This window comes from Vombatus ursinus, unplaced genomic scaffold (genome assembly GCF_900497805.2).
Source record: "Vombatus ursinus unplaced genomic scaffold, bare-nosed wombat genome assembly UNPS02014773.1, whole genome shotgun sequence".
NCBI classification, from domain to species: domain Eukaryota; kingdom Metazoa; phylum Chordata; class Mammalia; order Diprotodontia; family Vombatidae; genus Vombatus; species Vombatus ursinus.
In genome coordinates this window covers 13,373,791-13,395,658 of record NW_020954551.1, presented here as the reverse complement: position 1 = coordinate 13,395,658, position 21,868 = coordinate 13,373,791, and the positions used below count along the sequence as shown (strand labels likewise).

Genomic DNA, 21,868 nt, shown 5'->3' with positions numbered 1-21,868 from the left:
CTCAGACAGGAAGTCAGCACCACGGCCAGGGAAAACCAGGAGGGAAAGCTGTCCAGTACAGTGGCGACAAACTCAAATAGAAACTAGTTGGGGGAGGGGGGCACTAATTACTACACACGAATTCCTATGGGCCACATATTGACTTAGTTTTAAAATGTTACATTATCTATGTTTTATTGTATTTATTTTGTTCAATATAAGTATAATTTTAATCCGGTTCAGGCCACACACTTCTAGACTAGGACAAAGATCTCAGTAAACATTTTGGCAAAGGACAACAACTCATTTGTTCACAGAAGAGCTGCACTGTGCCATCATTTAGGGCATGCAGGAATGGCATTTATCAGGACTCAGACCCAAATAAGGCTCCACGTTACAGATGGGGTACCATTACACTGTTAGGGGTCCCTGGGAGCCTCCTCTACATAATCATTACTTTGAGCGTGTCTCCGGGCAAGAAGTCACTGGGAAAAGCAGTTAAGGGAGTCATACATAGGAATTTACAGTTGTCCCCTTATCTCCTTTCTTGTGGCAAAGTTTCCTTGGTACCTCCTCATCAGCTAACAGTCAGCTTTCTGCAGTGGATAGAGAGTTGGGTCTAGAGTCAGGAAGACATGAGTTCAAGTTGAGCCTCAGACACTTCCTAGCTGCGTGACCCTGGGCAAGTCACGTAATCTACCTGAATTTTCTCAACTATAAAATAGGGACATAATAGCACCTACCTCACAGGATTACTGTGAAGATCAAATAAGATAATATTTGTAAAGTGCTTTGCATATTGGTAAAGTGCTTAGCACATAGTAGTGCTTAGTGTTGGTATATAGTAGGTGCTTAATAAATGCTTGTTCCCTTCAATATGCCTACGTCACACTGAAGAGAAATCAATAATAATCTTTAGCTGCTAGTGCTCTCTGATATCATTGCTTGTTCTCTTCAAATGAAACTGTGATGATAAGGCTTCTTGGAATCAGACTAGATTGAGGTAAATTCAACAGGCATTCATTGAGTACCTGATAAACGGTAAAATGAGGGTAATAATAGCACTCACCTTGCGGGTTATTGTGAAGATCAAAGAGCACTGAGCACATGCCTGGCCGTTGTAGGCCCTTAATAAATGTTTATTCCCTCCCCCCTGATATTTGCTACACACTGTGCCAGGAGTGGGGAGACAGTGCCTGCCATCAATGACCTTATATTCTACTGGAAGGAAATAATATGTGCATAGATGCAGCAAGGTCCAGTCGAATGAGGGCTGGGTAGGGTGTCAGAGGGCCCAGATTCAAATCCTGACTTTGCCACTTAGTACTTGTGTGACTGTGAATGAGTCATAATTTCTGTGGCTCTGTTTCCTCACTGTAAAATAAAGAGGTTAGACTAGGTGATCTCCAAAGTTCCTTCTAGGTCTAAATCTATAATCCTATCACTTGAGTACAGAGCTAAAATCTGACTTGTTACTTACTACTGGGTAATGTGGACAAGTCAGGACCTCTTTGGCCCTGAACTTCTTCATCTGTAAAATGAGAGGGTTAGACTAAATGAACAGACCTTCTAGGTCCAAAAATCAAAATCAAATTTTAAAAACTGGGTCAGGGGAGAGAGAAATCAGAAGAGGCTTCCTAGAGGAGGTAATAGCTGAGCTGTGCTTTGAAGGAAACTAAGGATTCCCCCAGGCTGCCATGAGGAGGGAGAATAATCCAGACATGAAGGGAAATCTATGCAAAGATGTCATCTGTGATACTGCACCTTTCAGAGCCTCCACCCTCTTAACCTCTGGGAGTATGTAAGTGTCCCAGACATGCCTTTCAGATCCTGATAACTACCTACTGAGCCAACTCTCTGATGCCAGGTAGGGCCAGGTGGAACCAATTCTGAAGATTGCTATCTCCACACAAAGGGGTCATTAAAAAAGCTTGGATTTCATGGAGGAATGTCTCCAACAAGTTGAGTAGTATGTAAATCTCTCTGAGGCATGAGGAAGCCTAGTGGGCAGCCTGCCCCCTCATGGGCGAGATCATAAAGGCCATGTTGGTTTGGTTAGACTGAAATCCCTAAGTAAAGGCCCAAGGACCTGTTTCATCTGGGTCAGGAAGATGGGTTGTTGTGCTGGACTGATGCTTTTCTAAAGCTATCTATAGGCAAATGAAGAAGTGTTCTAAATCATTATTGATTAGAGAAATGCAAATTAAAATAGTTCTCAGGTACCACCTCACACCTATCAGATTGGCTAATACAACAAAAAAGGAAACTAATAATTGTTGGAGAGGATGTTGGAGACACTAATTGGAATACTAATGCACTGTCGGTGGAGTTGTGAACTGATACAACCACTCCAGGGAGCAATTTGGAATGATGCCGAAAGGGCAAACAAACTTCGCATACCGTTTGATCCAGTAATACCACTGCCAGGTCTGTATCCCAAAGAGATCATAAAAAAGGAAAATGTATTTACATGTGCAAAATGCTTATAGCAGCCCTTTTTGTGGTGGCAAAGAATTAGAAATTGAGGGGATTTCCATCAACTGGGGAATAGCTGAACAAGCTGTGGTATATGAATGTAATGGATTACTACTGTGCAATAAGAAATGATGAACAGGCAGATTTCAGAAAAACCTGGAAAGACTTGTACAAACTGATGCAAAGTGAAATGAGCAGAACCAGGAAAACACTGTACGCAGTATCAACAACATTGGGCGATGATCAAGTATGAATGACTCAGCTCTTCTCAGAAACTCGGTGAACGGATGATCTACGATGAAGGGAAACGCTTTCAACATCAATATAAAGACCTGATAGACTAAATACAGATCAAAGCATATTTTTTCACTTACTTTATTCTTTTTTGTGGGTCTTCTCTTTCTTTTGATCTGTTCTTTCACAACTGTGACTAATATGAAAATATGTTTTGCATAATAGCACATGTATAACCTATATCAAATTGCCTACATTTTCAGAAGGGAGAGAGGAGGGAGAAAAATTTAGAACTCAAAATCTTGTAAAAATGAATACTAAAAATTGTCTTGACATGTAATTGGGAAAAAAATAAAATACTATTAAACTGTAAAATAAAACAAAACACTGAATTGAACTGTGAAGAGCTCGTACTCTAAGTTATGGGTAGGTAGGTGGTACACTGGATAGAGTTCTGGGCCTAAAGTCAGGAAGACTCTTCTTCTTTAGTTCAAATCTGGCCTCACTTACTAGCTGTGTGACCCTGAGCAAGTCACTTAACCCTGTTTGCCTCAGTTTCCTCATGAGTAAAATGAGCTAGAGAAGGAAATGTATTTTTGCCAAGAATACCCAAAATGGGGTTGTGAAGAGACAGACAACTGAACAGCAACAACCACCATTCTGAGCTGTAATCGGGAATGTTGACGGCTGGGACAAATTCAGTTGGGAATGGGGCTGGGGGGGGGGGAGGGAATAGACATAGGGGGAAGCCTCAGGGGAGGAAGCAGGACTGGACTGGACAAGGCTCACCAGGAATGCAGGACAATATCAGGATCCCACCTCTGCTGGCACACCCTGACATGAAATCATAATGATTAGACCCTGAGGATGCTAACCCAAGGCTGGAGGTGGCACCAACATGACAGATGAGCAAGAGACACAGGGATGGTAGAACAAGGGCCTACAAAAGAGAGAATGGGTGCCCTGGATGTCAGCTTCCTAGGGGAAATGCCCAATCACCCCAACCTTAATTTCACTTCTGCTTGCAGCTAATCATTTCCGTCTTGAAAGAAAGATGGCTGATGCTAGCCCTTCTGTTGTTCCACCCTGAGATACTGGGCCTGAAATCTGGACAGCTATGGCTTACAAAGTCAATAGGAAAACTGCTAAATCCAAAGCCTGAAACATGGAGTTATGTAGGAAGATTAATCACTTGCCTTGGTGGTAGAACTTGTAGCCCTGGAGGTTATTAGTTCAATGTTTTGTTAGTGCATTCTGACAGGCCACTGGACTTGTGAATGGTTGGCACTGGAAAGAAGGGCTTAAACCTAGATGACACCAAACAGTACAGATTAGAAATTGAAAGCACACTGGGGATACTGATCTGGATTCATGTGGGAGGAAGACTATTTAGCTAAAATACCGTCCTGAGAGCAATGTAAACAATCCTATGACAGAGGAAGAAGAAGCCATCTTGGATAGTTTTTCTATGACCATCAGAATGGAAGCAGTAGGTCCAGGGTAAAATCCAGTGTCTTGAATGTCCAAGGACATCAAGGTGTCAAAAAAAAAAAAAGGTAGTAGGTTTATCTGCTGGTGGATTCCCTGTTTAGTCCAGGACCAAACATGCCAATGAGTGTCATGTTATGATCATAGCTTCAACATCTACCTAGTGACTCCATGGGCTGCCATGACTGGAAGGCTGTGGGACTGCAATGCCCTAGGCACGCCATTTCCCATCAAGCCTCCTTGGGAATGGAACGCTATCACAAGGAATGGAGGTGGGTGCCCGTGAGGTTCCAAACACCTGCTGGGCCCTTGGGGAATCAGAGGATGAGTTCCTAATAGGTTTGGTTATCACAACACTGCTGCCTCAATAACACCTGCCACCGTGGTGGTGCTGTGGATGGCCCATGCTCTGACTTCTCCAACAAAGTCATGGCTCTCTTGTTGTGGTATCCCAGGGATATAAATAGCCAAGAAGTCAAAGTGGCTGAAGAATACTCATTGGATCTGTTGCTCACAGACTCACATAGGCTTAGAGCCAAAAGGGAAATCTGAAAACATATAGTCCATTTTACAGATGAGGCAACTGAGGCCCAGAGAAGTTAAGTGACCTGCCCTATGATCACACAGTGAGATAGGTGAGATTTGAATCCACATCTTCTGACTCCAAACGCAATGCTATTTCCAATGTTCATTTTGTGCTGCTCATTATGCTAGCCTGAAATTCCCAAGTATGAGCCTAAAGACACCATTTCATCCGGGTCAGAAAGATGGGCTGTCCAGGAGTACTCCAGGTTTTGCAGTCCATGCTTATCACTGAGTGGTTAACATCTCCTGGGGCTCTGAAAATGCTAGCATAGGTGTGGAAGGAAACTGATATAAATACTTTGATGCTAAGATGCTGCAAGGAGTATTTTCCTTTTGTCTCTGTAGCCCTATCCTCCAGCACAGTCTCTGGAGAACTTACGACTTCTCTATTTGACCCATAGAATGACTTGCAAGCTGTCAGGGATCCTTAAGTGAGGGTGCAGTAGCCAACACACCCTAGGACAACCACCACAGGTCATCGGCCATGTCTGGCTGGCCACTGAGAACCGCCACACAAAGAGACCATTTCAGAAGTTGGCCTAGCTATACAAGGAATCAGCCCGTGCCATTTAGAATGACCCACTTGACTTGGCATCTACCTACTGTTCCACTGATCTCTGTTGTCAAGGTACTCCATAAACTATGCTTACAGCCTTCTAGTCATCATGGACTCCCCTCCCCATCCTTCTCTTACTCTCTTCTCCCTCTTCTCTCCTCCCTTCTCCTCTTTTCTGCTTTCCTCTCATCCTTCCTTTCCTTTCCCTTCCTCTTCTTTCCTCTACCTTCTTCTTCACTCCTCTAACCAGAGAGAAGTCTCCATACATATCAGACATTGTGTCCGATGTTTACACTTGATGATCTTTTTCTTACTACAAAGGAAAGTTCAATTCCTGGGATGATTGGAGGATAAATGCCTGGAAAATTACTTCTGTATAAAAACAAAAGTATGAAACTAAGGGCACAGGAGGAAGAAACATCTTTGGTCAATTAGGCAAATGGGCTGGAGAACAGGGAAAACCTATTTGTGAAAGGCTCATAAATAGTCCTCACTTGTCTCTTTAAGAACATCTTAAATTGAGTTTCTAATATATCTAACATAGATGTTACCATTTTAAGAAGCATTCTGATATATGATCATTTGACTTGGCTTGTAATCTCCATTGTGCAGGATTTCCCGGAGGGATGTCGTTCTACGCATTAAAAGCCACAAGCAAACCAGAAGGCACAATGCTTCCTCCTGATGGTGGATAGGTATGGGTGGTGCTACTTGGAACCCTGATTGGTGTCGTATTTTCGTATGTTTTCTTAAAGGTTTAACCATTTTTTTTTTTTGAGAACTTAGATCGCATGTTTTCAATCCAGTCCCCATTTTATAGATGAGGAAACTGAGGCTCAGAGAAACCAAAATGATTTGTCCCACAGCTAATGTCTCTCTGTCTCGTCTTTGTGTCTGTCTTTCTGTCTTTTTCTCTGTCTCCCCTCCCGCCCCCCGAAAACTTTAAGTACCTCTCCCTCTAGTAGTCATAATTTGAGACTCAGAACATTTCTTATAGTGTTTTGTTGTATTTATGGGTTGGTTTCTGTATTTCCTGATTAAATTAAATAGACAATTTTGTAATTCTCTTAAAAAAAACCCTAAATAAATTTTCGAGGTGTCTTGAATGGGGGTGCCCGTCAGCAGCCTAGAATCCTACAAACAAAACCCCGGAAGGGGCAGGCCTGTGGAGCACTCCTCCCACCCCCTCCTCCCCCCCACCACACACCCAGACACACTCCGGGGAACACCACCCCAGCCTGGGGGCGGGGCACTCTAGCACAAACAGCGGCACCCCTAGAAGGCCACACCCGCCCTCTCTTCCCCGGGGCCGCATCCGGGAAACAATGAGAGCAGTCTCCCGCGCCACCCCCAGCCTCGGATTTCCCCAGCAAGAACCAGGAGGCTCCAGTCGGTTTGCAAGGCTGGGTGATGGGGGTGAGGTGGCTGAGGGGGGTGAGAGGGCTGAGGAAGGAGTGGATAAACATCCATCCACGCTCGCAGAGACGGCCTGCTCCAGCTTCTGTCTCTGTCCCTCATTTTCCGTAGGAAATGGGCCGTGAAATCTGATACTAAGAGGCAGTAGGGCCTGAGATCTGGAATCGAATATGGCCTCTGCCAGTGAGCCGCTAGCCATCTAACAGTGTGACCTTGGGCAAGTCACTTCCCCTTCTCAGCCCCAGCTTCCAAAAAGAAGCCATTGCGAGGGCGGGACACACACACACACACACACACACACACACACCCCTATTTCCCCGCCTTGGCTGGGGACTGAAATTGACTAGGGCGGGGAGTGGGGTGTCGGGGCGCTCCTAGATCCATCACTCCCCCTAAAGAAAGCCCCTGGGACGAGGGAGGGTAGCCTGAGGTCGTTCCACAACTAACCTCACCGGTGGGGGGGGGGAGGTGAGAGATAAAGGACCTCGTTACCCTGCCCCCAAGATGCACCGGCCCCCCCCTTCCTCCCAAACCCCAGATGCTCCTGGTCTCCTCCCCCGCCCTCCTCCCTCCTCCCCCAGCCCTGGAGCCCCTCTTCTCCAGCCCCGGGCCAGAGGTCCCCCTTCTGCTGGGGCTCCACCGTCAGCGATGTCAGTTGCTTGCTCCCAACTGCCCTGCCCCGTCTCTTTTGGACGGGTTGGGATAGAAAGGGGATGGGGAATCCCTGAGAACCGAGATAGCCCGAGATTGTCGATTTAGAGCCGTCAAGGCCCTTAGAGGTCATCTCGTCCAACCTCTTCGTTTTACGAAAGTCTTGGGGACTCAGTTAAATGACTTGCCCGAGGTCATCCAAGTGGCAGCGGTGAGATTTGAACCTAGGCTCTCGGACTCCAGAGCCAGTGAAACAGGAGCCCAAAGGGTTCCTCCCCCTCCACAGAAGTTGCTCGACTCTGGCCTGTCAGACAGGCTGTAAGTGAGGGTGAAGAGGAGCCCGAGGCACCCACAGAAAACACGCCCATTCCTGCCCCTCCAGGAAGGCTGAGGGAAGTGGTCCATCAAGTCTTGGGAGGAGAGAGAAGAGAAGCCCCTTTTCTCTCTGATGGGCAGGTCTAGGCAGAGACGAAAGGAGCCCTGTTCTCTGGTCTTCCGTCAAGGTGACACGGGGACAGGAACTGGCAAATAACAGAAAGCAAAACTTTCCGGGAGGAGGGCAGCATTTTTATTCTGCTGCTGAATCTTTATAGCTTGTGGATTTATAGGGAAAAAAAAGATGCCCAGGAGTCCTAGTTCTGCTAGTCCAAAAGACTTTGCGATTTAATTACTTGGGGACAACTCTGTAGATACCCTTATTCTTGACAAGTGGTTTGGGATTAGTAAATTAACACCAAATGTTCTTGACCATTTCATTGGTAAAGTTGTGTACAAAAAATGAGTATGTGAATAACTTTAAAATCACTAAATGAAAGGGTAGATCAATAAATTAGCAGACTGAAAAACAAACATAATTAGACTGGGGATAAGGCCTGAGATTTTATCAGTTTAGGAACTCCCAGGAGGGGAAATTTCCTCTAACAATGCAAGGTTGTTCAGCATATTCTCTGTGATTTATGATCTTGAAAAGTTGTCTGGGACAGATTAAGTGACTTGTCCAGAGTCACACAGCAAGTATGTGTCAGAGATGAACCCTGAACCTAGATCCTTTTGTGTTTGAAGGTGGCTCTCTGCCCACTACATCTCATTGGATTCATTGCTTTCCTAAAATCTCTAATGCTATGGTATTTGAAAAAAATGTTTTCATAAATTCATTTTTTCATCCATAGTTTCTCTTCCCCAGCAGGGAAAAAAAAATGCTCCATAATGTAGTACTTTTTTTCAGTTTATCAAGTTAATGTGTCCAAAACTTTATGAACTAAACATAAATTGCAGATCCAGCTTTGGCCATTTCATATTTATTTGAGAAATTCTCTCAAATTATAGCTGAAACTGTATTTGAAGCATTATCACTTAACAATCTTGTGTTTGCATTAAGAATTAGTTAACGAAGTATTTCGTAATACTAAATTGTGTGGCCTTGCTCAACTGGAAAAAAAAACAATAAATGAAAAGGTAAGCTGATACACTTAAGATTTCCAAATGAATTCCATTTTAAGATGAATGTTTTAAAGACAAGACAGTTTTCTTCCAAAAACACTTTTGGTCACATACTCACAAATGAACAAAACTCTCCAGCGTACATACCAGTTAATCATGTGATAGGTACTAAGTAGTATTAAGCTCTTCAAACTAAAGAGTTAGGACTTGGTCAAAAAGGGTTTTGTTCCACAGCTATTCAATGTCTCAATGCTATCATCCTTTCACATCCTTCAGGATAAGGGCAATGATAAAGATTTTATTTAGTGGAAGGGAACATGCACAACTTCAGAGTATAAGCCAGCCAGGACACCATCACCTCAGTCAACTTTTCTCCTTGGGTTCCTCAAAAACTTAGCAAAATTCAGTAATCTAACATTCTTCCTGTCTTTAACTTACAAGTCACCTATGCATGTTTTGAAATACTTAAAGCATCGGTTTAGAAGTGGAAGGGGACTGGGAAGTCACCATTTTACAGGTGAGGAAACTATAGCCCAGAGGGGTTGAGAGTAATTCCCACAGCAGAGATAGCAAATGGTAGTTGTGGGACCCACATCCGCTGAAGCCCAATCTAGCCTTCTTTCTGCTGCACCAAAATTGTCTCTTTAAGACAGGGAAGGAAATATTTTGATTTTTCAAATGTCTCCTCTAAAATTCATTCCTCCCTATTCTCCACTTTCTTCCATAGTCCACTCCATATGGTGTTCTATACATAAGACTGATCTGCAGAGAAGTCAGGCACCTCAGCTAATCTCTAATGAAGTACCCCCTCATCTACCCACCTCATAGTACTCTAGCCTGGAGCCAATGAGATTATAGGTGCCAGGTTAAAAATCTGAAGGAAGAGGCATATCATCTAGGATCAAGACGGCCAGAAACAACTCCCACTGAGGTCTGGGAACATGCAGACAGGAGAGAGGAAGGGACCAAAAAGAACAAGACCAAAACCAATGAAAGCTACTGAAGCCAAGACTGCCTTCTGGGAGTAGGGTAATCTTAAGGATTATTATTCCTAGCAAAGGAAATGACCTTTGATTAGGAGAAATGATTACCGTGTTGTACCTCATTATAAGTAAAAAGCAAGGCAAGATGGATTGCCATTGTTTTAAGTTTGTACCTAATCACAAGTGGATAATGATTATATTATATAGATAATATGGTTTTAAATGTTCAAAGGCACTCGCAAAGCTCCTCTGCCTCACTCCCATACCATACAGTTAAGGAGTAAACTAAAGCAATACAACAAAATTCTACATCTTTGTGAAAAACCAAGTTAAGAGTAAAATACTCATCATCCACTTGGGGTCCTCTCGTAGTTATTATTAACAAATCCTAACTGGCTCAAAGATTTGCAATATTAAACAATATATTGTGCGAGGCTTTGAGGCAAGCCCCCTCCCACCCCCCACCCAGTTCAAATTCTATCTGAGACTTTATACTAAATTTGGGATTTGTCTTCTTTAATAAAGGGAGTTCCAAGCTAAATGAAATAAAAAATCCTTGATGTGCATTATTGACATACCTGGATCACAGGTAAGTATCCTTAACATTCATCAAAATCTTAGGCCATCAACAGATTTTTTTTAAAAAGACCCATTAACTTCACAGCAGTGATCTGTTTTAATTTCATATTTAATATAGCATATATTTAAATGATATTTAAAGGAATAAATCATATATAAGAAATTATTACTAGTGGATCATACTAGTGAGGTTAAAGACATTAGAAAATTTTTTAAGCCAATCATGTTTTCAACAAGAATAGGTTTTATTATAAGAAACTTAAATGACATCAAGTAAAAATGCAAAATTGTGCAATTATGGCAAAATGTTTAAAAATTCCACACATTTCCCCCACCCCTCTCCCGCCCCTCCCCCCTCCCACCCCGGACTACAGTACTTCTTACTACATACCTGAGCACTGAACATGGAACGCCATTTTAAACTGCCTTAAACAGTGAATTTGATGCCTTACAGACCACATCCACTTAGTCTCATGCACCACTGCAATCAGTTTGAGACTTAAATCTAACATCAGCTGTGTACCATAACAAATGAAGATGGAAAACAGATTCAACTTCACTTTCCTGTAAAGTCTTAGTTCACATTTTTTAAATATATCGGAAGATGCTGTATAAATAATCTTTCAACACGGCCCTAACTTGTAATTCTATAGTGCTTATAGCACCTTTTACCAATTTTCTCCCCACACTATGAAAATTTACCTGAAAAATCTAACTAGAGAGCAAAAACCATCAGCAATCCAACTTTAAGGCCTTCTTTTGAAAGCTCTTAAAAGTGGCAAAAGGTTCCAGCTAGATTACTGTTTAGACAAAGAATTATGCACACCTAAGATTCAACAGATTTCATTCTCATGGCAAGTTACAGGCTTTAGCTTTTGAATACGCTGTCATCTCAGATCGTACCCTCAGCATAAATGGATAAAACAAAAACAACAACAAAAGTTGTATTTTAGTGCAGATCAACAAAATTAACTTACTGTAGGGTTAACTACAGCATGTTGTACTCCTATACAATCATATGATCAGTCAATTGCTAAATCAAATGTTCTAGGTCATGTTTTCAAGTAATATGCTGAAAATTTTGTTCTACTAAATAAATACCGATTGTCAAAAAGCAGCAGGAAATCTAAATAGTCAACCAAGCCTTTAAAACAAAAAACTTAACACTTTTTGCAAGGATAGTTTTTATAGACTAATGCAACACTGTAAGGAAGGGTGCTTCAAAAAGCTTGCAGATAAATTTTACACAAAGAATAAGAAAAACTGGGGAGGGAGGATGGGAAATGAACATTTTAACTGACTTGCACTTCAAAAAAAAAAAATTGCGACAAAACAGCATTGTAACAAACACCAAGAAAGCACACGTCTCGCTTTCTAGGACTCCAATCTAAAATGTAACTCTATAAATGCCATCAACCTTAAAATCTGCTTCAGAAAACTCCCATTACTTATACATCTCTCCAAGAAGCAGTTTGGTAAGTTTCTGGAAAATGAGGTATGTGATGCAAGGAGGCAATGTTAAAAAATTTTTTGTTTCACAGTATCACGTTAAAATTTGTGCAATATTTAAATAAGAACTATGTCAGTTTGCTTTCTTTAAAGATAAAAATTGCTCATGTGATAAGGACAGATTCTGGATTATACTTAACTGCTATTGTCAACTTGTCTAAAGACTATAAAAAATAAGTTACTGATCCAAATATCTGCCTTAAGTATTACAAATGAATTGTTCTTCTTCACTTGAATGTACTTAGATTAGTGCTAGAAATTTGTCAAATATAAAGAATGATACTTGGAATCTAAAGATGCAGTTATGCTATGACTGATTTAAAAAAATGAGATATCAAACTCTTCAAGTTTTTTTTTTTCCTCCTTTTCAAGCCCCTTCAACCAAGCAGAGAGGCTAACCCTAGGAAAAGGATCTAGTTTTCATAAATTTGATGTTAAATATATAAAAACAGAAAAAAAAACTCAAGTTAAAAATTTTTAAGTTTACCATGTCTCTTCCTTAAAAAAAAAAAAACTATCAAAAATAAGGCCAATTCTCACATTATCTTCTGTGGAGAACAGACACAACATTTTTTCCATGTTAGGATGAATTGAAATGGAGGAATAAGGACAAGCCAAATGTCAGATCTACTAAGCAGTTTTGGAATCAAATTCATGCAAAAAAGACAAAAACAAAAACCATAAAGCTCTCAATTTTCCAAAAATAAGAATGAGAGAAATTCAAATCAACAAATGGCCATATTCTGCTATCATTTTAAATGCAGAATCCCACTCAAATCAAGAGGTCTACAGATGATATACTCTGGCCATAAAACCAGCAGACCACTTTGAAAGACAAGCACAGTCAGGCCAGGTAACATTACCTGGCCACACAAAAATGGAAGTATACTAGCACCAGCCGCCTTTGGGTTTAAAAGCCCTTTACCAGATTATCTTTGTCTCCCCCAAACAAGACAAGTGTTAGCACTTGAAAACGTTTTGCTGCCAGAAAATTGATAACTTATATCATTATGTTGACTTAAATTCCACATAGGAAATGTCAATTACCCAAAACAGCTTTTTTTTTTTCTGAGATTAATATTTTCTCAAAACTTATTGTAACAGCTGAACATAACAAACACCTCAGTATACTTGAAATAGCATACATAAAAATGTATAAATATTAAGAATCAGGACCTAATGGAGTGTTTCTTTATGTTAGTTAAGTCACAGCTAAAGTAAAGACCTAGTGATATTGCCTCAAATTTTTACCCGTATTTAAAAGAAGTCACTTCGAACCAGATTGGACATCCATATCCAGTAATGCTATCCAAGCTTTTGCAGTAGTGCATAGTTGTCTTGGTTCTTCTGACATCTTAGTCGCTTTTAATCACAGAAACCCTCTAGAATGACATGATTAAATTTATATCAGAAAAAATGCTGATAATTGCACTTTGTCACCATCCCCTTGCTGAACTGAAAACATCTCAAGTATGAGAGCAAATCCCTCCCCACACTGCAATCTTTAAGAGCACCCATCCCCCTGAACACAACTCTTTCAGCTTCCATTAAATACTGACAGAATGTCTCTGTTTTATCATAAGACATGTCACCTCAAGTTATCAATTACTACTCAAATCCTAAGGCCTGTTTCCCATTAAAGTACTTTCTGAAGACATTGTGGATACAGTTTAGCAACGGCACATTCAAAATGACGACCAAGGTCCCAGAGGCGATCTGGGGTCTCGTACACCTTCTTCCACTCGTCAGCCCCCTCATCGTACTGGTAAAGCGAATTTTTTCTGCTGGTCCTGAAGACATGCTCTTCCACGGTCACTTGGGTTGCTCGAACAAACAAATGGAGCTTATTATTGAGAAGTACGAGTTTCAGGTATGGATTTATAGACTGATCACATGGGAAATCTTTCTTGCAAGTCCATTTGTTTAGCTCAATATCATAGGCCTCCACGGTAAACATACGCTGATGATTTCCACAGGTTCCAGCTATGTAATAGATAGAGTCATTATATACAGCTGCTAAGCCCTGGGTTCTAGGCACAGTCATAGGTGTTAAAAAGCCCCAGTAGTCTTTCTGAGGATCATAGCAGAGGAAAGATTCTCCTAAAAAGCAAAAAGAATAGACGTTTTTATGTTTTGGTTATTGGAGTTGTCTTACAGTGAAGATAACATATTTGGAAAACTAATTATTTCATGATCTTCAAAAGTAAACATAGAATCACTTGTAGGTTGTAAATTACCTTGCAGCATACATTTTCACAAGATGATTCCAACTACACAGTATGTTATTATTTCAAATAAGGTTAAACTTCTTTAAGATAAACTACACGGGGGGGGGGGGGGGGGGGGGGGGGGGGTAGGGGGCTCAGTGGATAAAGCACCAGCCCTGAAGTCAAGAGTACCCGAGTTCAAATCCAGGTTCAGACACATAACACTCACTAGCTGTGTGACTCTGGACAAGTCACTTACCCCCAGTTGCTTCACTAAAAAAAAAAAAAAAACAAGAAAAAACAGATAAAACTACACAGGGGGATGAGAGTTGTTTCACTGTAGCAGAGTTTAGTTTTAGGATAACATTACCAGTATTTAGGCACCCCCTCAAGGGGCATAAATATAAGACTTTCACTGCTGTATCTCTCCTGACTCCAGAGTTTATGTGCTGAACTATGTTTTTGGTAGGAAGTTTGGGATTTCAGGTGTTTTCTGTGATTCAGACCTTTAAGTTGAAAAGGAATGAGAAATAATTCCTGTTTCCCATGCAAACATGTTACACAGAAATTATAGGAAACTTGATAGTACAGGGATGTTGACTGCAGGAAACTCAGCCAGTTCAAAACAGCACTGGTACTACAAAACATTTACCAGCATATAGAAATAACTTTATTATAAATAAAATTCAGCAGGTATTGTAGCAGCAGGACTTTTTTAACTATTAAAAAAAAAAACTTAACAGATGGAATGTTGTAGCTACGGGTGGTCAAAGAGGTGCACTTGGGCAAACTATGCTGACAATTCTACTTTGCTAAAATAATTTAAAAACAAAAGGTGGGAAAAATAAAGAGATATTTCTTCAATAAAATAGATACAGCTGATGTAGATAGTAATACTGGGCAGTTTCCACCCTTGCAAAATAAAGGTCTTATGAAAACTGAACAGATCACTTGCCAATGTGGAAACGTCCATCTGAATTCATCTGGTGAAGGTGTGCAAAAAAAAAAAAATATTAAATTGATATTTATAGCATATACTATACTTCATAAGTAAACTGAACAATCATCTCTTACTAAGAGATCAGCAATCATTAAGTACTACCTACAATACCTACAATTTAAGACTCCTTATAGTTAACTTTCATAACCTTTGGGAATTGGTGGGTCACATGACTTTTTGTTTTTGTTTTTTTTTTTAATGCTATCAAGTAAGTTACACAGGAATAAATTCAGCCATTCGTTACTTTTAAGAAGCGTTATAAAACACATATGCAGAAATATAAGCCAAAGTTTGTCTTGATCATGGGTGAAAATAGCTGTTAGCATGCTAACAGTATTTATTTCAATCTGGCCTAAGGATATTTTTATATGGTATTCAGTTAAACTCTATTACACATCATGAAACGTGTTTTTTAAATAGTGATTATTCCAGATGAAATAAGTGCTAGACAACAGATTGACACTTTATTCAAAATGCACTTTTTTCACAGAGCTTCTTCGATAGGAATTGTTCTGCTCAGAGGTTTACGATGACTGACTAACTTTCCCTGAGCAAGAAGAGAGGTGCAGCACCCTGTCCAAAGCCCAGCAATCACTCGACACCTACCCTGTAGAACGTAGATGTTTTCTCTGTACTCAACGGCACTGTGGAACTCCATTGCTACAGGCATTGGACTGACAGCTGTCCAACAGTTATCTCTGCTGTCGTAACACTCCACGGATTTTAGGGGGTTTCTCCCATCACCTTCATAAACTCGCCCACCTATTGCATAGAGTTTCCCACAGCAATGAGCCAGTTTACAGCCTATTCTGGCTCGAAGTAAAGGAGCTTTGGGCAGCCATCTATTTGTAGCATGATCATACATCCAGAAATCACTCTCTGCCTTATGGTCGATGGAGACTTCGCTGCTGCTTGGCCTGTAGCCTCCTGCAATGTAAATGTCATTATCTGGGGACACAAGAATTCCCACCTCTCTCAGGTCATTTGGTGGTTTGCATAGTTTGAACACTCTCCCTGTGACTATATCGAGACAAGGCACTGTTTGCTTCTTTCCTGAGTGTTTGTGGGCAGCATCAAAACATATGATCATTTCTGATGCAGTCATCCCAAGCCTCTGTGTGTAGCCATTGGCACTACACGGCCCCTTCTGGACGATGGCCTCGGCAAACATGGGAGGAATTTTCTCAACAAAGGTGTCTTCCATCAGAGGCATACGGATGCAGTTGGCAAATATTTCTGGAAGGTGTGCTTCTCTCCCCTCACGTTCATGTTCAAACCACCTGATGATACTGTCATAGACGTGTTCCTCTTTGTCGACATTTAAGTCATCACTATCTAGTATACTGATGAGCTGATCTTTCCTCAAGTGGAGAAACTCTTGTTCTTTGGTGACACATAGAAACTTTTTACGAATGTACTCCTGTGAACGGTCTTTTAGCTCCTGATGACCATAGTGATCAGCAAAGATAAAAACCCCAATAGAGTTTTGTGGATCCAAATGACTTATCATATAATTAGCACACTGGTCCTGTATGGACGGGATCTGGAAGATGCTTGCTGCAGTGAACAAAGCTTGGACATTGGCCTCAGTGAGTACGACTCTGGAGGTATATGCATAGTTCAATACTAAATTCATTGACTCGGCTTCAACGCCAACTATACGCACTTCTTTCTGCGTACTCTCAGTAAGGCCGCTAGTGAACATTGATCTGATGAGAGGGGGAAAAAGCAGTTAGAATGGCATTTGGTTATTACAATGTCACTGCAACAAGTAGGAAAGTACCAAGTAAACAAACTGCATATATATTTGAGCAATCTGCTAATATACTTTCCTGAAATTCTAAATGAATGGCAGGAAGATACACAATCATCAAAAGGCAAGCTCTTATATTCAATCTATTAAGGGAACTGAGAACTGGCACTAAGAAAAATAAAGTAAGCCACCTGGAACAAATCCCAAATGAAAGTAATTATTCCAAGCACCTGTATTTTGCAGGTAGCCTTCTCTTCAGAGGTGCTAGTCTTAAAGACAGCATAATTTGGAGAACTGATTAATAAACAAATACCACTATTTCCACATACCAATAAATTCCAAATTTGGGGAAGTTATTTGGTCCCAACTATGTAGTATAGCTATATGGGCAAAAACTTATTGCATGCCTATGTTCGAGGCATAATTGCCGACTATATTCTTAAACTTGTAGTGTGATAATAAAATAACTAGATATATAAATATATTATTACTATATTTCATGTTATACTACAAACTTCACAGTGGCCTACACCCAAATCCATCGACTTTTTGTAAAGTTCAAGCATAAGACCTAACTCGATGGAAATTTAATTGCATGAAAATTTCACCTACTTGCAATGTACCTTAAAATAACTATATATTTCCACAGATGTATATGTAATCTGTAGGACAGATGTCAAATTACATAATGAGGAAAATTAAGTAGGATTATGAGATATACTAAACTGAATGTTCTCTGGCTAAAAAAGAAACTAAGTCATCTTAAAACATACATGTCTTTCAAAAGTATATTTTAGTTATATCTTAATTCCTATATCCTAACTCTGAAAATTAATTATCCTATAACTAATATTTCCCTATTTATTGTAAATAAAAATTATTTGATTACTTAACTCACACTTTGACATTTTGAAATCCTTGTTTTAAAATTTCATTATCTTTCCCCAGTTAAGAAAGTGCCATATTTCCCATACATTTCTCCTAAGGAAAAAAAAAAATCTGGAAATAAAGTATGTATTATAGTAAGAATAGCTCAACTCTTCACACTTCTAAAGTAAGTTTAACAACTGACTCAACCTTTTGAGAGTGATATGTCTTTTAAGTTCATAAATTCTACCTGTAACAGACAACGATATGTTTTTTTAAAATAAGATTAAAGGGTTACCATAATATTCTTGGCCAGGGAATTAGACAGCCCGGATCCTGCTTTTCTTAAACATAAGTCATCTATAAAAGTTATTGCTAAAGCTTCCTTTTTCGAGGTATACTCCTAAGACTAAGGATAAAAGTTAAAGGAGATTTTATTTAATAAGTGTCAGAAAAGCACTTTTAAAACCTCTAGGTACTATATAATGTATTATCCTAAAAACCGAGCATCTGTCATTTTTTTTAAAAGAAGGGAAAGAAGAATAGAGTCCTTAAGGGGGAAACAAAGTAGCATTCCTCGAATGGCAGTATTTCTATTCTTTTTTGTGGAATACATATTTACCAATTCCATAAACTTTCCTGGAACAGTTGGAATTTTAAAAATACATGTTTTGCAACAAATTAATATGGAGGTATATACTGTGCACAAGAGTGCTGCTAGATATTACAGCACTAGATGTAATTTCTATATAGATTTTTGTTATATTATACAGATTCTTATGGTTTCTTAACAAAAGCTAAAATAAAATAATACTTATATTCTCATGTATTCGCGGGTTGGAGCTGTTTTGTTTTTGGTTTTGTTTTTTTCCCAATTTTAAGAGCTACAAGTGCCCAATAGCTATAGAGAAAACAACTAAAAAGAAAGGCACCAAACATCAGATATTATTAACTACCCCTGAAAAGCATTATCCAATACCACCATTATGAGAACTACTAGTAACTTGGAAAAGAGGCTAGGGTGGAGAGGTCACAAGTGGGTGGAAGAGGCCTGGCCATTTAGTACAACTTATTTTAGTTAAGATAAGCTTAAACAAGCTACCAGCAATGAAAACTGCTTACTCATTTGGGTAACCACCATCATACAACCTACTACTAAATACGAAAAGTCAACATAACTACAAAACATCACCAACCAGAAGTTTTTTGCTACTGAATACAACTTACCAGCAAACCAAGAGATAAAAATTATATAGCATGAATTTCCATGCCCCAGATGAAGAGAAACATCAGCAATAAGAAAGTCATGTATATAAAAACTTCTACCAAGAATCCAACAATTAGTTCTTTAAATTTTGTTCTCAGTTACTTCCTTTTAAATCACATATCTTACAGTTAGAATAATATTAACTTACCTTCTTGAATGTTTAAAGAAAATCTTATGACATATTCCTTTAAATTGATATTTCTGGCTCAATCTTCAAATTCATTTAAATAATAGAGTATATTTAAACTCTGATAATCCTGGGTACAAAAGGCCAAAACTTTTCACATTTCCAAGTTGTAGTGTTTCTACTATTCAACAGTAATGAATGGTAAGACTCTTTCAAAGTAAAGAATAATTTCTACAGTCACACTTACACCTTTACTGTTGCTATAGTTCTCTCAAAGAACAAGTATAGTTTGCCTAAGTGAAATCCACACCTAATTCCCAAACTAACATTAACCTTCCCAAATTTTTTGCAGTAGCTGCTGCTATATCTCAAGTCACTGGTTCCGTTCCTGAATAACAGTCTAAGTTCAACTATTACCTCGAGCCTCAGTTTCCTCAGCTATAAAATGAAGGTTCTGAACTAGATTATCTCTAAAGTCTGGGGCAGTGGAAAGAACATTGGCTGTAGAGTCAGGTTCAAATCTAGCCTGATAATGACACTGGAAATGAGCAGTTCCAAATCCTGGATTCAGTCTCATTATCTGTAAAATGAGAGAGTTTAACTAAAGAGTTTCTGAGAGCAGTCAACAAGCATTAAATGTCTACTAGTGTCAGACACATAGTAGGGCCAGTCTGAGGTTCAGGTCTGTAATCCTACAATCTTTTCCACCTGTAAATTCTATCCCATTCAGTGATATCAGCATGTAGTTGCTGGTGTATATGTCTGTCTATCCACTGTCTTGAGCTACTTTGTCCCAGGATTTTGAGAAATAGTCTATTTTATGAGAAAAATACAAACTTGCCCCTCACAAAAATAGGAACCTCTAGATTAGTAAGAGGGCAACTTCTTAAAAAAAAATAGCCAACATAAAAGTGTGCACCTAAAACAAATAAAAAACCAGGAATTCTCTTAGAGTCTGATATTTTTTCTGAATTATAAAATCTCCTTCAACCCAAAACTCTGAATTCTTTGGAATAGTACAAGTTTCAGAAAATGCCAAAAAGTATTTTTTTAAACAGACCAATCATCAGAGGCATATATTTACAAGGAACAAGTTAAAAACTGTTCTGAACTCCCATGAGCATTAAGAACTTAGAAGCATGCAAAACAGATGAAACTAAGTCTAAAGATCACCTTTCTCTTTTTTTTTTTAAAGGGGGGGGTGGTTTAGGAGTGGCATAGTTAATAGAATGCTGAATTTGGGGTCAGGGAAAACCTAATGCCCCAGAAGCTTACTAGCTGTGTGACCTTGGGCAACTCACTTAACTTCAGTTTTCCCCCGTTTCCACAAATGTATACCATGGATAACAACGGCAACGTTTGGCACAGTTATTTCAGAGGTCAGGGAACTCCCGGTGTGCTGAGGAGGCAGATGGCCTACTAGGAGTTCCAGGGGTCACTGATCGGTTACAGGACATAACTGCACACAACTGTCGGAGTCAGGGCTTGAAAGCCCATTTCCTAACTGCCAGAAACCTTCCCCCAGGCCTCCTGAAGTGACCTTCGGGTCGGTGTCTTCCCCGGAAGATCACATCTCACTTATCCTCTACAAATCCCGCCGGCCTCTAACTTCCTCCATTAGAGGGTGAACTCCTAGGGAGCAGGGGCTCTTCTACCCCCAGAACTGGAGGGGGTCTGACCTGCCCCCCCAGCCCCGAGGCCTCTGGGCTCTCTGTTCTCTAAGCTACCGGCCCTCCAGAGCCCACCAACTTTACTAGGTACTTCTGATGGGGCAAGGCTGGCACACAGCGGGTGATGGGTAACTCTGTGCCAGTCAGCAGGGCGGGGGTGACCTGCGGAAGAGGAACGGGGGAGGTCGGCGCCCCTCCGGCCCCACTTCTGCGGGGGTAAACTGAGGCAGGCGGGGTACCTGAAGTAGGGGCTGATGGCCGCCAGCACGTTGCGGTGGCACGAGAAGGTCTTCCCGTGGTCCACCTCCACGACGATGTCGGTCAGCTGGCCCTCGTCGTACATGGTCTTGAGCTGCTGGAGGATGCTGCACGCGTGGGCGGCGTCCACAGCCCCCGGCCCGGCCACGGGGGGCGCGGGCGGGGCGCCGTTCGGCGCCTGCGGCGGACACTTACTCGCATCTGCGGGAGAGAGAGCGGCACAAGCCCCAGGTTCTGCGCGCGCCCGAGCCTGAGTCGGGCCCACGCCCGCCCCGGGGCGCGGCCCCGACGAGCCACTCACCCGCGCGGCGGGGCGAGGGTGGGGGCGGGGCGGGGAAGGACGCGACGCGAACGCGCGGGGCCCCCGCGGCCGGACGGCCCGGCTTCGGCCGCCGTCGGGGCCCACGGGAGCCGCGGGGGAGGGAGGGAGGGAGCGAGAGGGGGAGGCCCGCGCCCACCGCCACACCCGCCCCGGACCGCCCCGACCGCCGGCCCGGCCGCCCCCTGCGTCCCCGGGCCGCGGCAGCACCCACCTCCCGTCGCGGCCATGTCTCGGAGGGGCCCCGGCTCGAGCGGAGTGAGGCGAAGAGAGGAAATGTCATTTCGCTTCCCCTGCTCCCCCCCGGTTCCGGCTCGTCAGCGAGCGCCGCAGCCAATGGGAGGCCTCGGCGCGCAGGCCCCTCCCCCGAGCCCGGCGCCTCGGGCGCCCATTGGCCGGAGGCCGCCGAGGTGCGTGTCGAGAAATGTAGTCTGCTTCAGCCCGGCCTCGCGTGGCCGCTGGGAGGCGGCGGCCAGACTGCGGCCGGGTCGTGCGCGGCGTAGGC

At 41.6% G+C, this 21,868-nt stretch overlaps 1 protein-coding gene across 4 annotated transcripts; it reads right to left on the bottom strand.

Moving 5' to 3' along the window:
* Positions 1-10,746: 10,746 nt before the first annotated feature.
* On the bottom strand, positions 10,747-21,599 carry KBTBD8 (kelch repeat and BTB domain containing 8). 4 transcript variants are annotated; one of them, XM_027864011.1, is made up of 3 exons: positions 21,578-21,599; positions 15,709-16,811; positions 10,747-13,995 (listed from the first exon to the last, which is right to left on the bottom strand). In XM_027864011.1, the coding sequence occupies exons 2-3, from the start codon at positions 16,805-16,807 to the stop codon at positions 13,532-13,534; spliced, it is 1,563 nt and encodes a 520-aa protein (XP_027719812.1). In that variant the 5' UTR covers positions 16,808-16,811; positions 21,578-21,599; the 3' UTR covers positions 10,747-13,531. The 4 variants fall into 4 exon arrangements, with proteins under 4 accessions (XP_027719812.1, XP_027719815.1, XP_027719811.1 ...); XM_027864014.1 differs by lacking the exon at positions 21,578-21,599 and adding an exon at positions 21,026-21,148; XM_027864010.1 differs by lacking the exon at positions 21,578-21,599 and adding an exon at positions 18,021-18,313.
* Between the last annotated feature and the right edge of the window lie 269 nt (positions 21,600-21,868).

What these genes read in the sequence shown, in the direction of transcription:
- KBTBD8 (XM_027864014.1), bottom strand. Translation starts at nt 21,129, where the DNA reads ATGTACGACGAGGGCCAGCTGACCGACATCGTCGTGGAGGTGGACCAC. An exon ending in GCCATCAGCCCCTACTTCAG is followed by an intron (nt 16,812 to 21,025) that starts GTACCCCGCCTG and finishes CCCTCTCATCAG; the next exon opens with ATCAATGTTCACTAGCGGCC. An exon ending in AAACATCTACGTTCTACAGG is followed by an intron (nt 13,996 to 15,708) that starts GTAGGTGTCGAG and finishes TTTGCTTTTTAG; the next exon opens with GAGAATCTTTCCTCTGCTAT.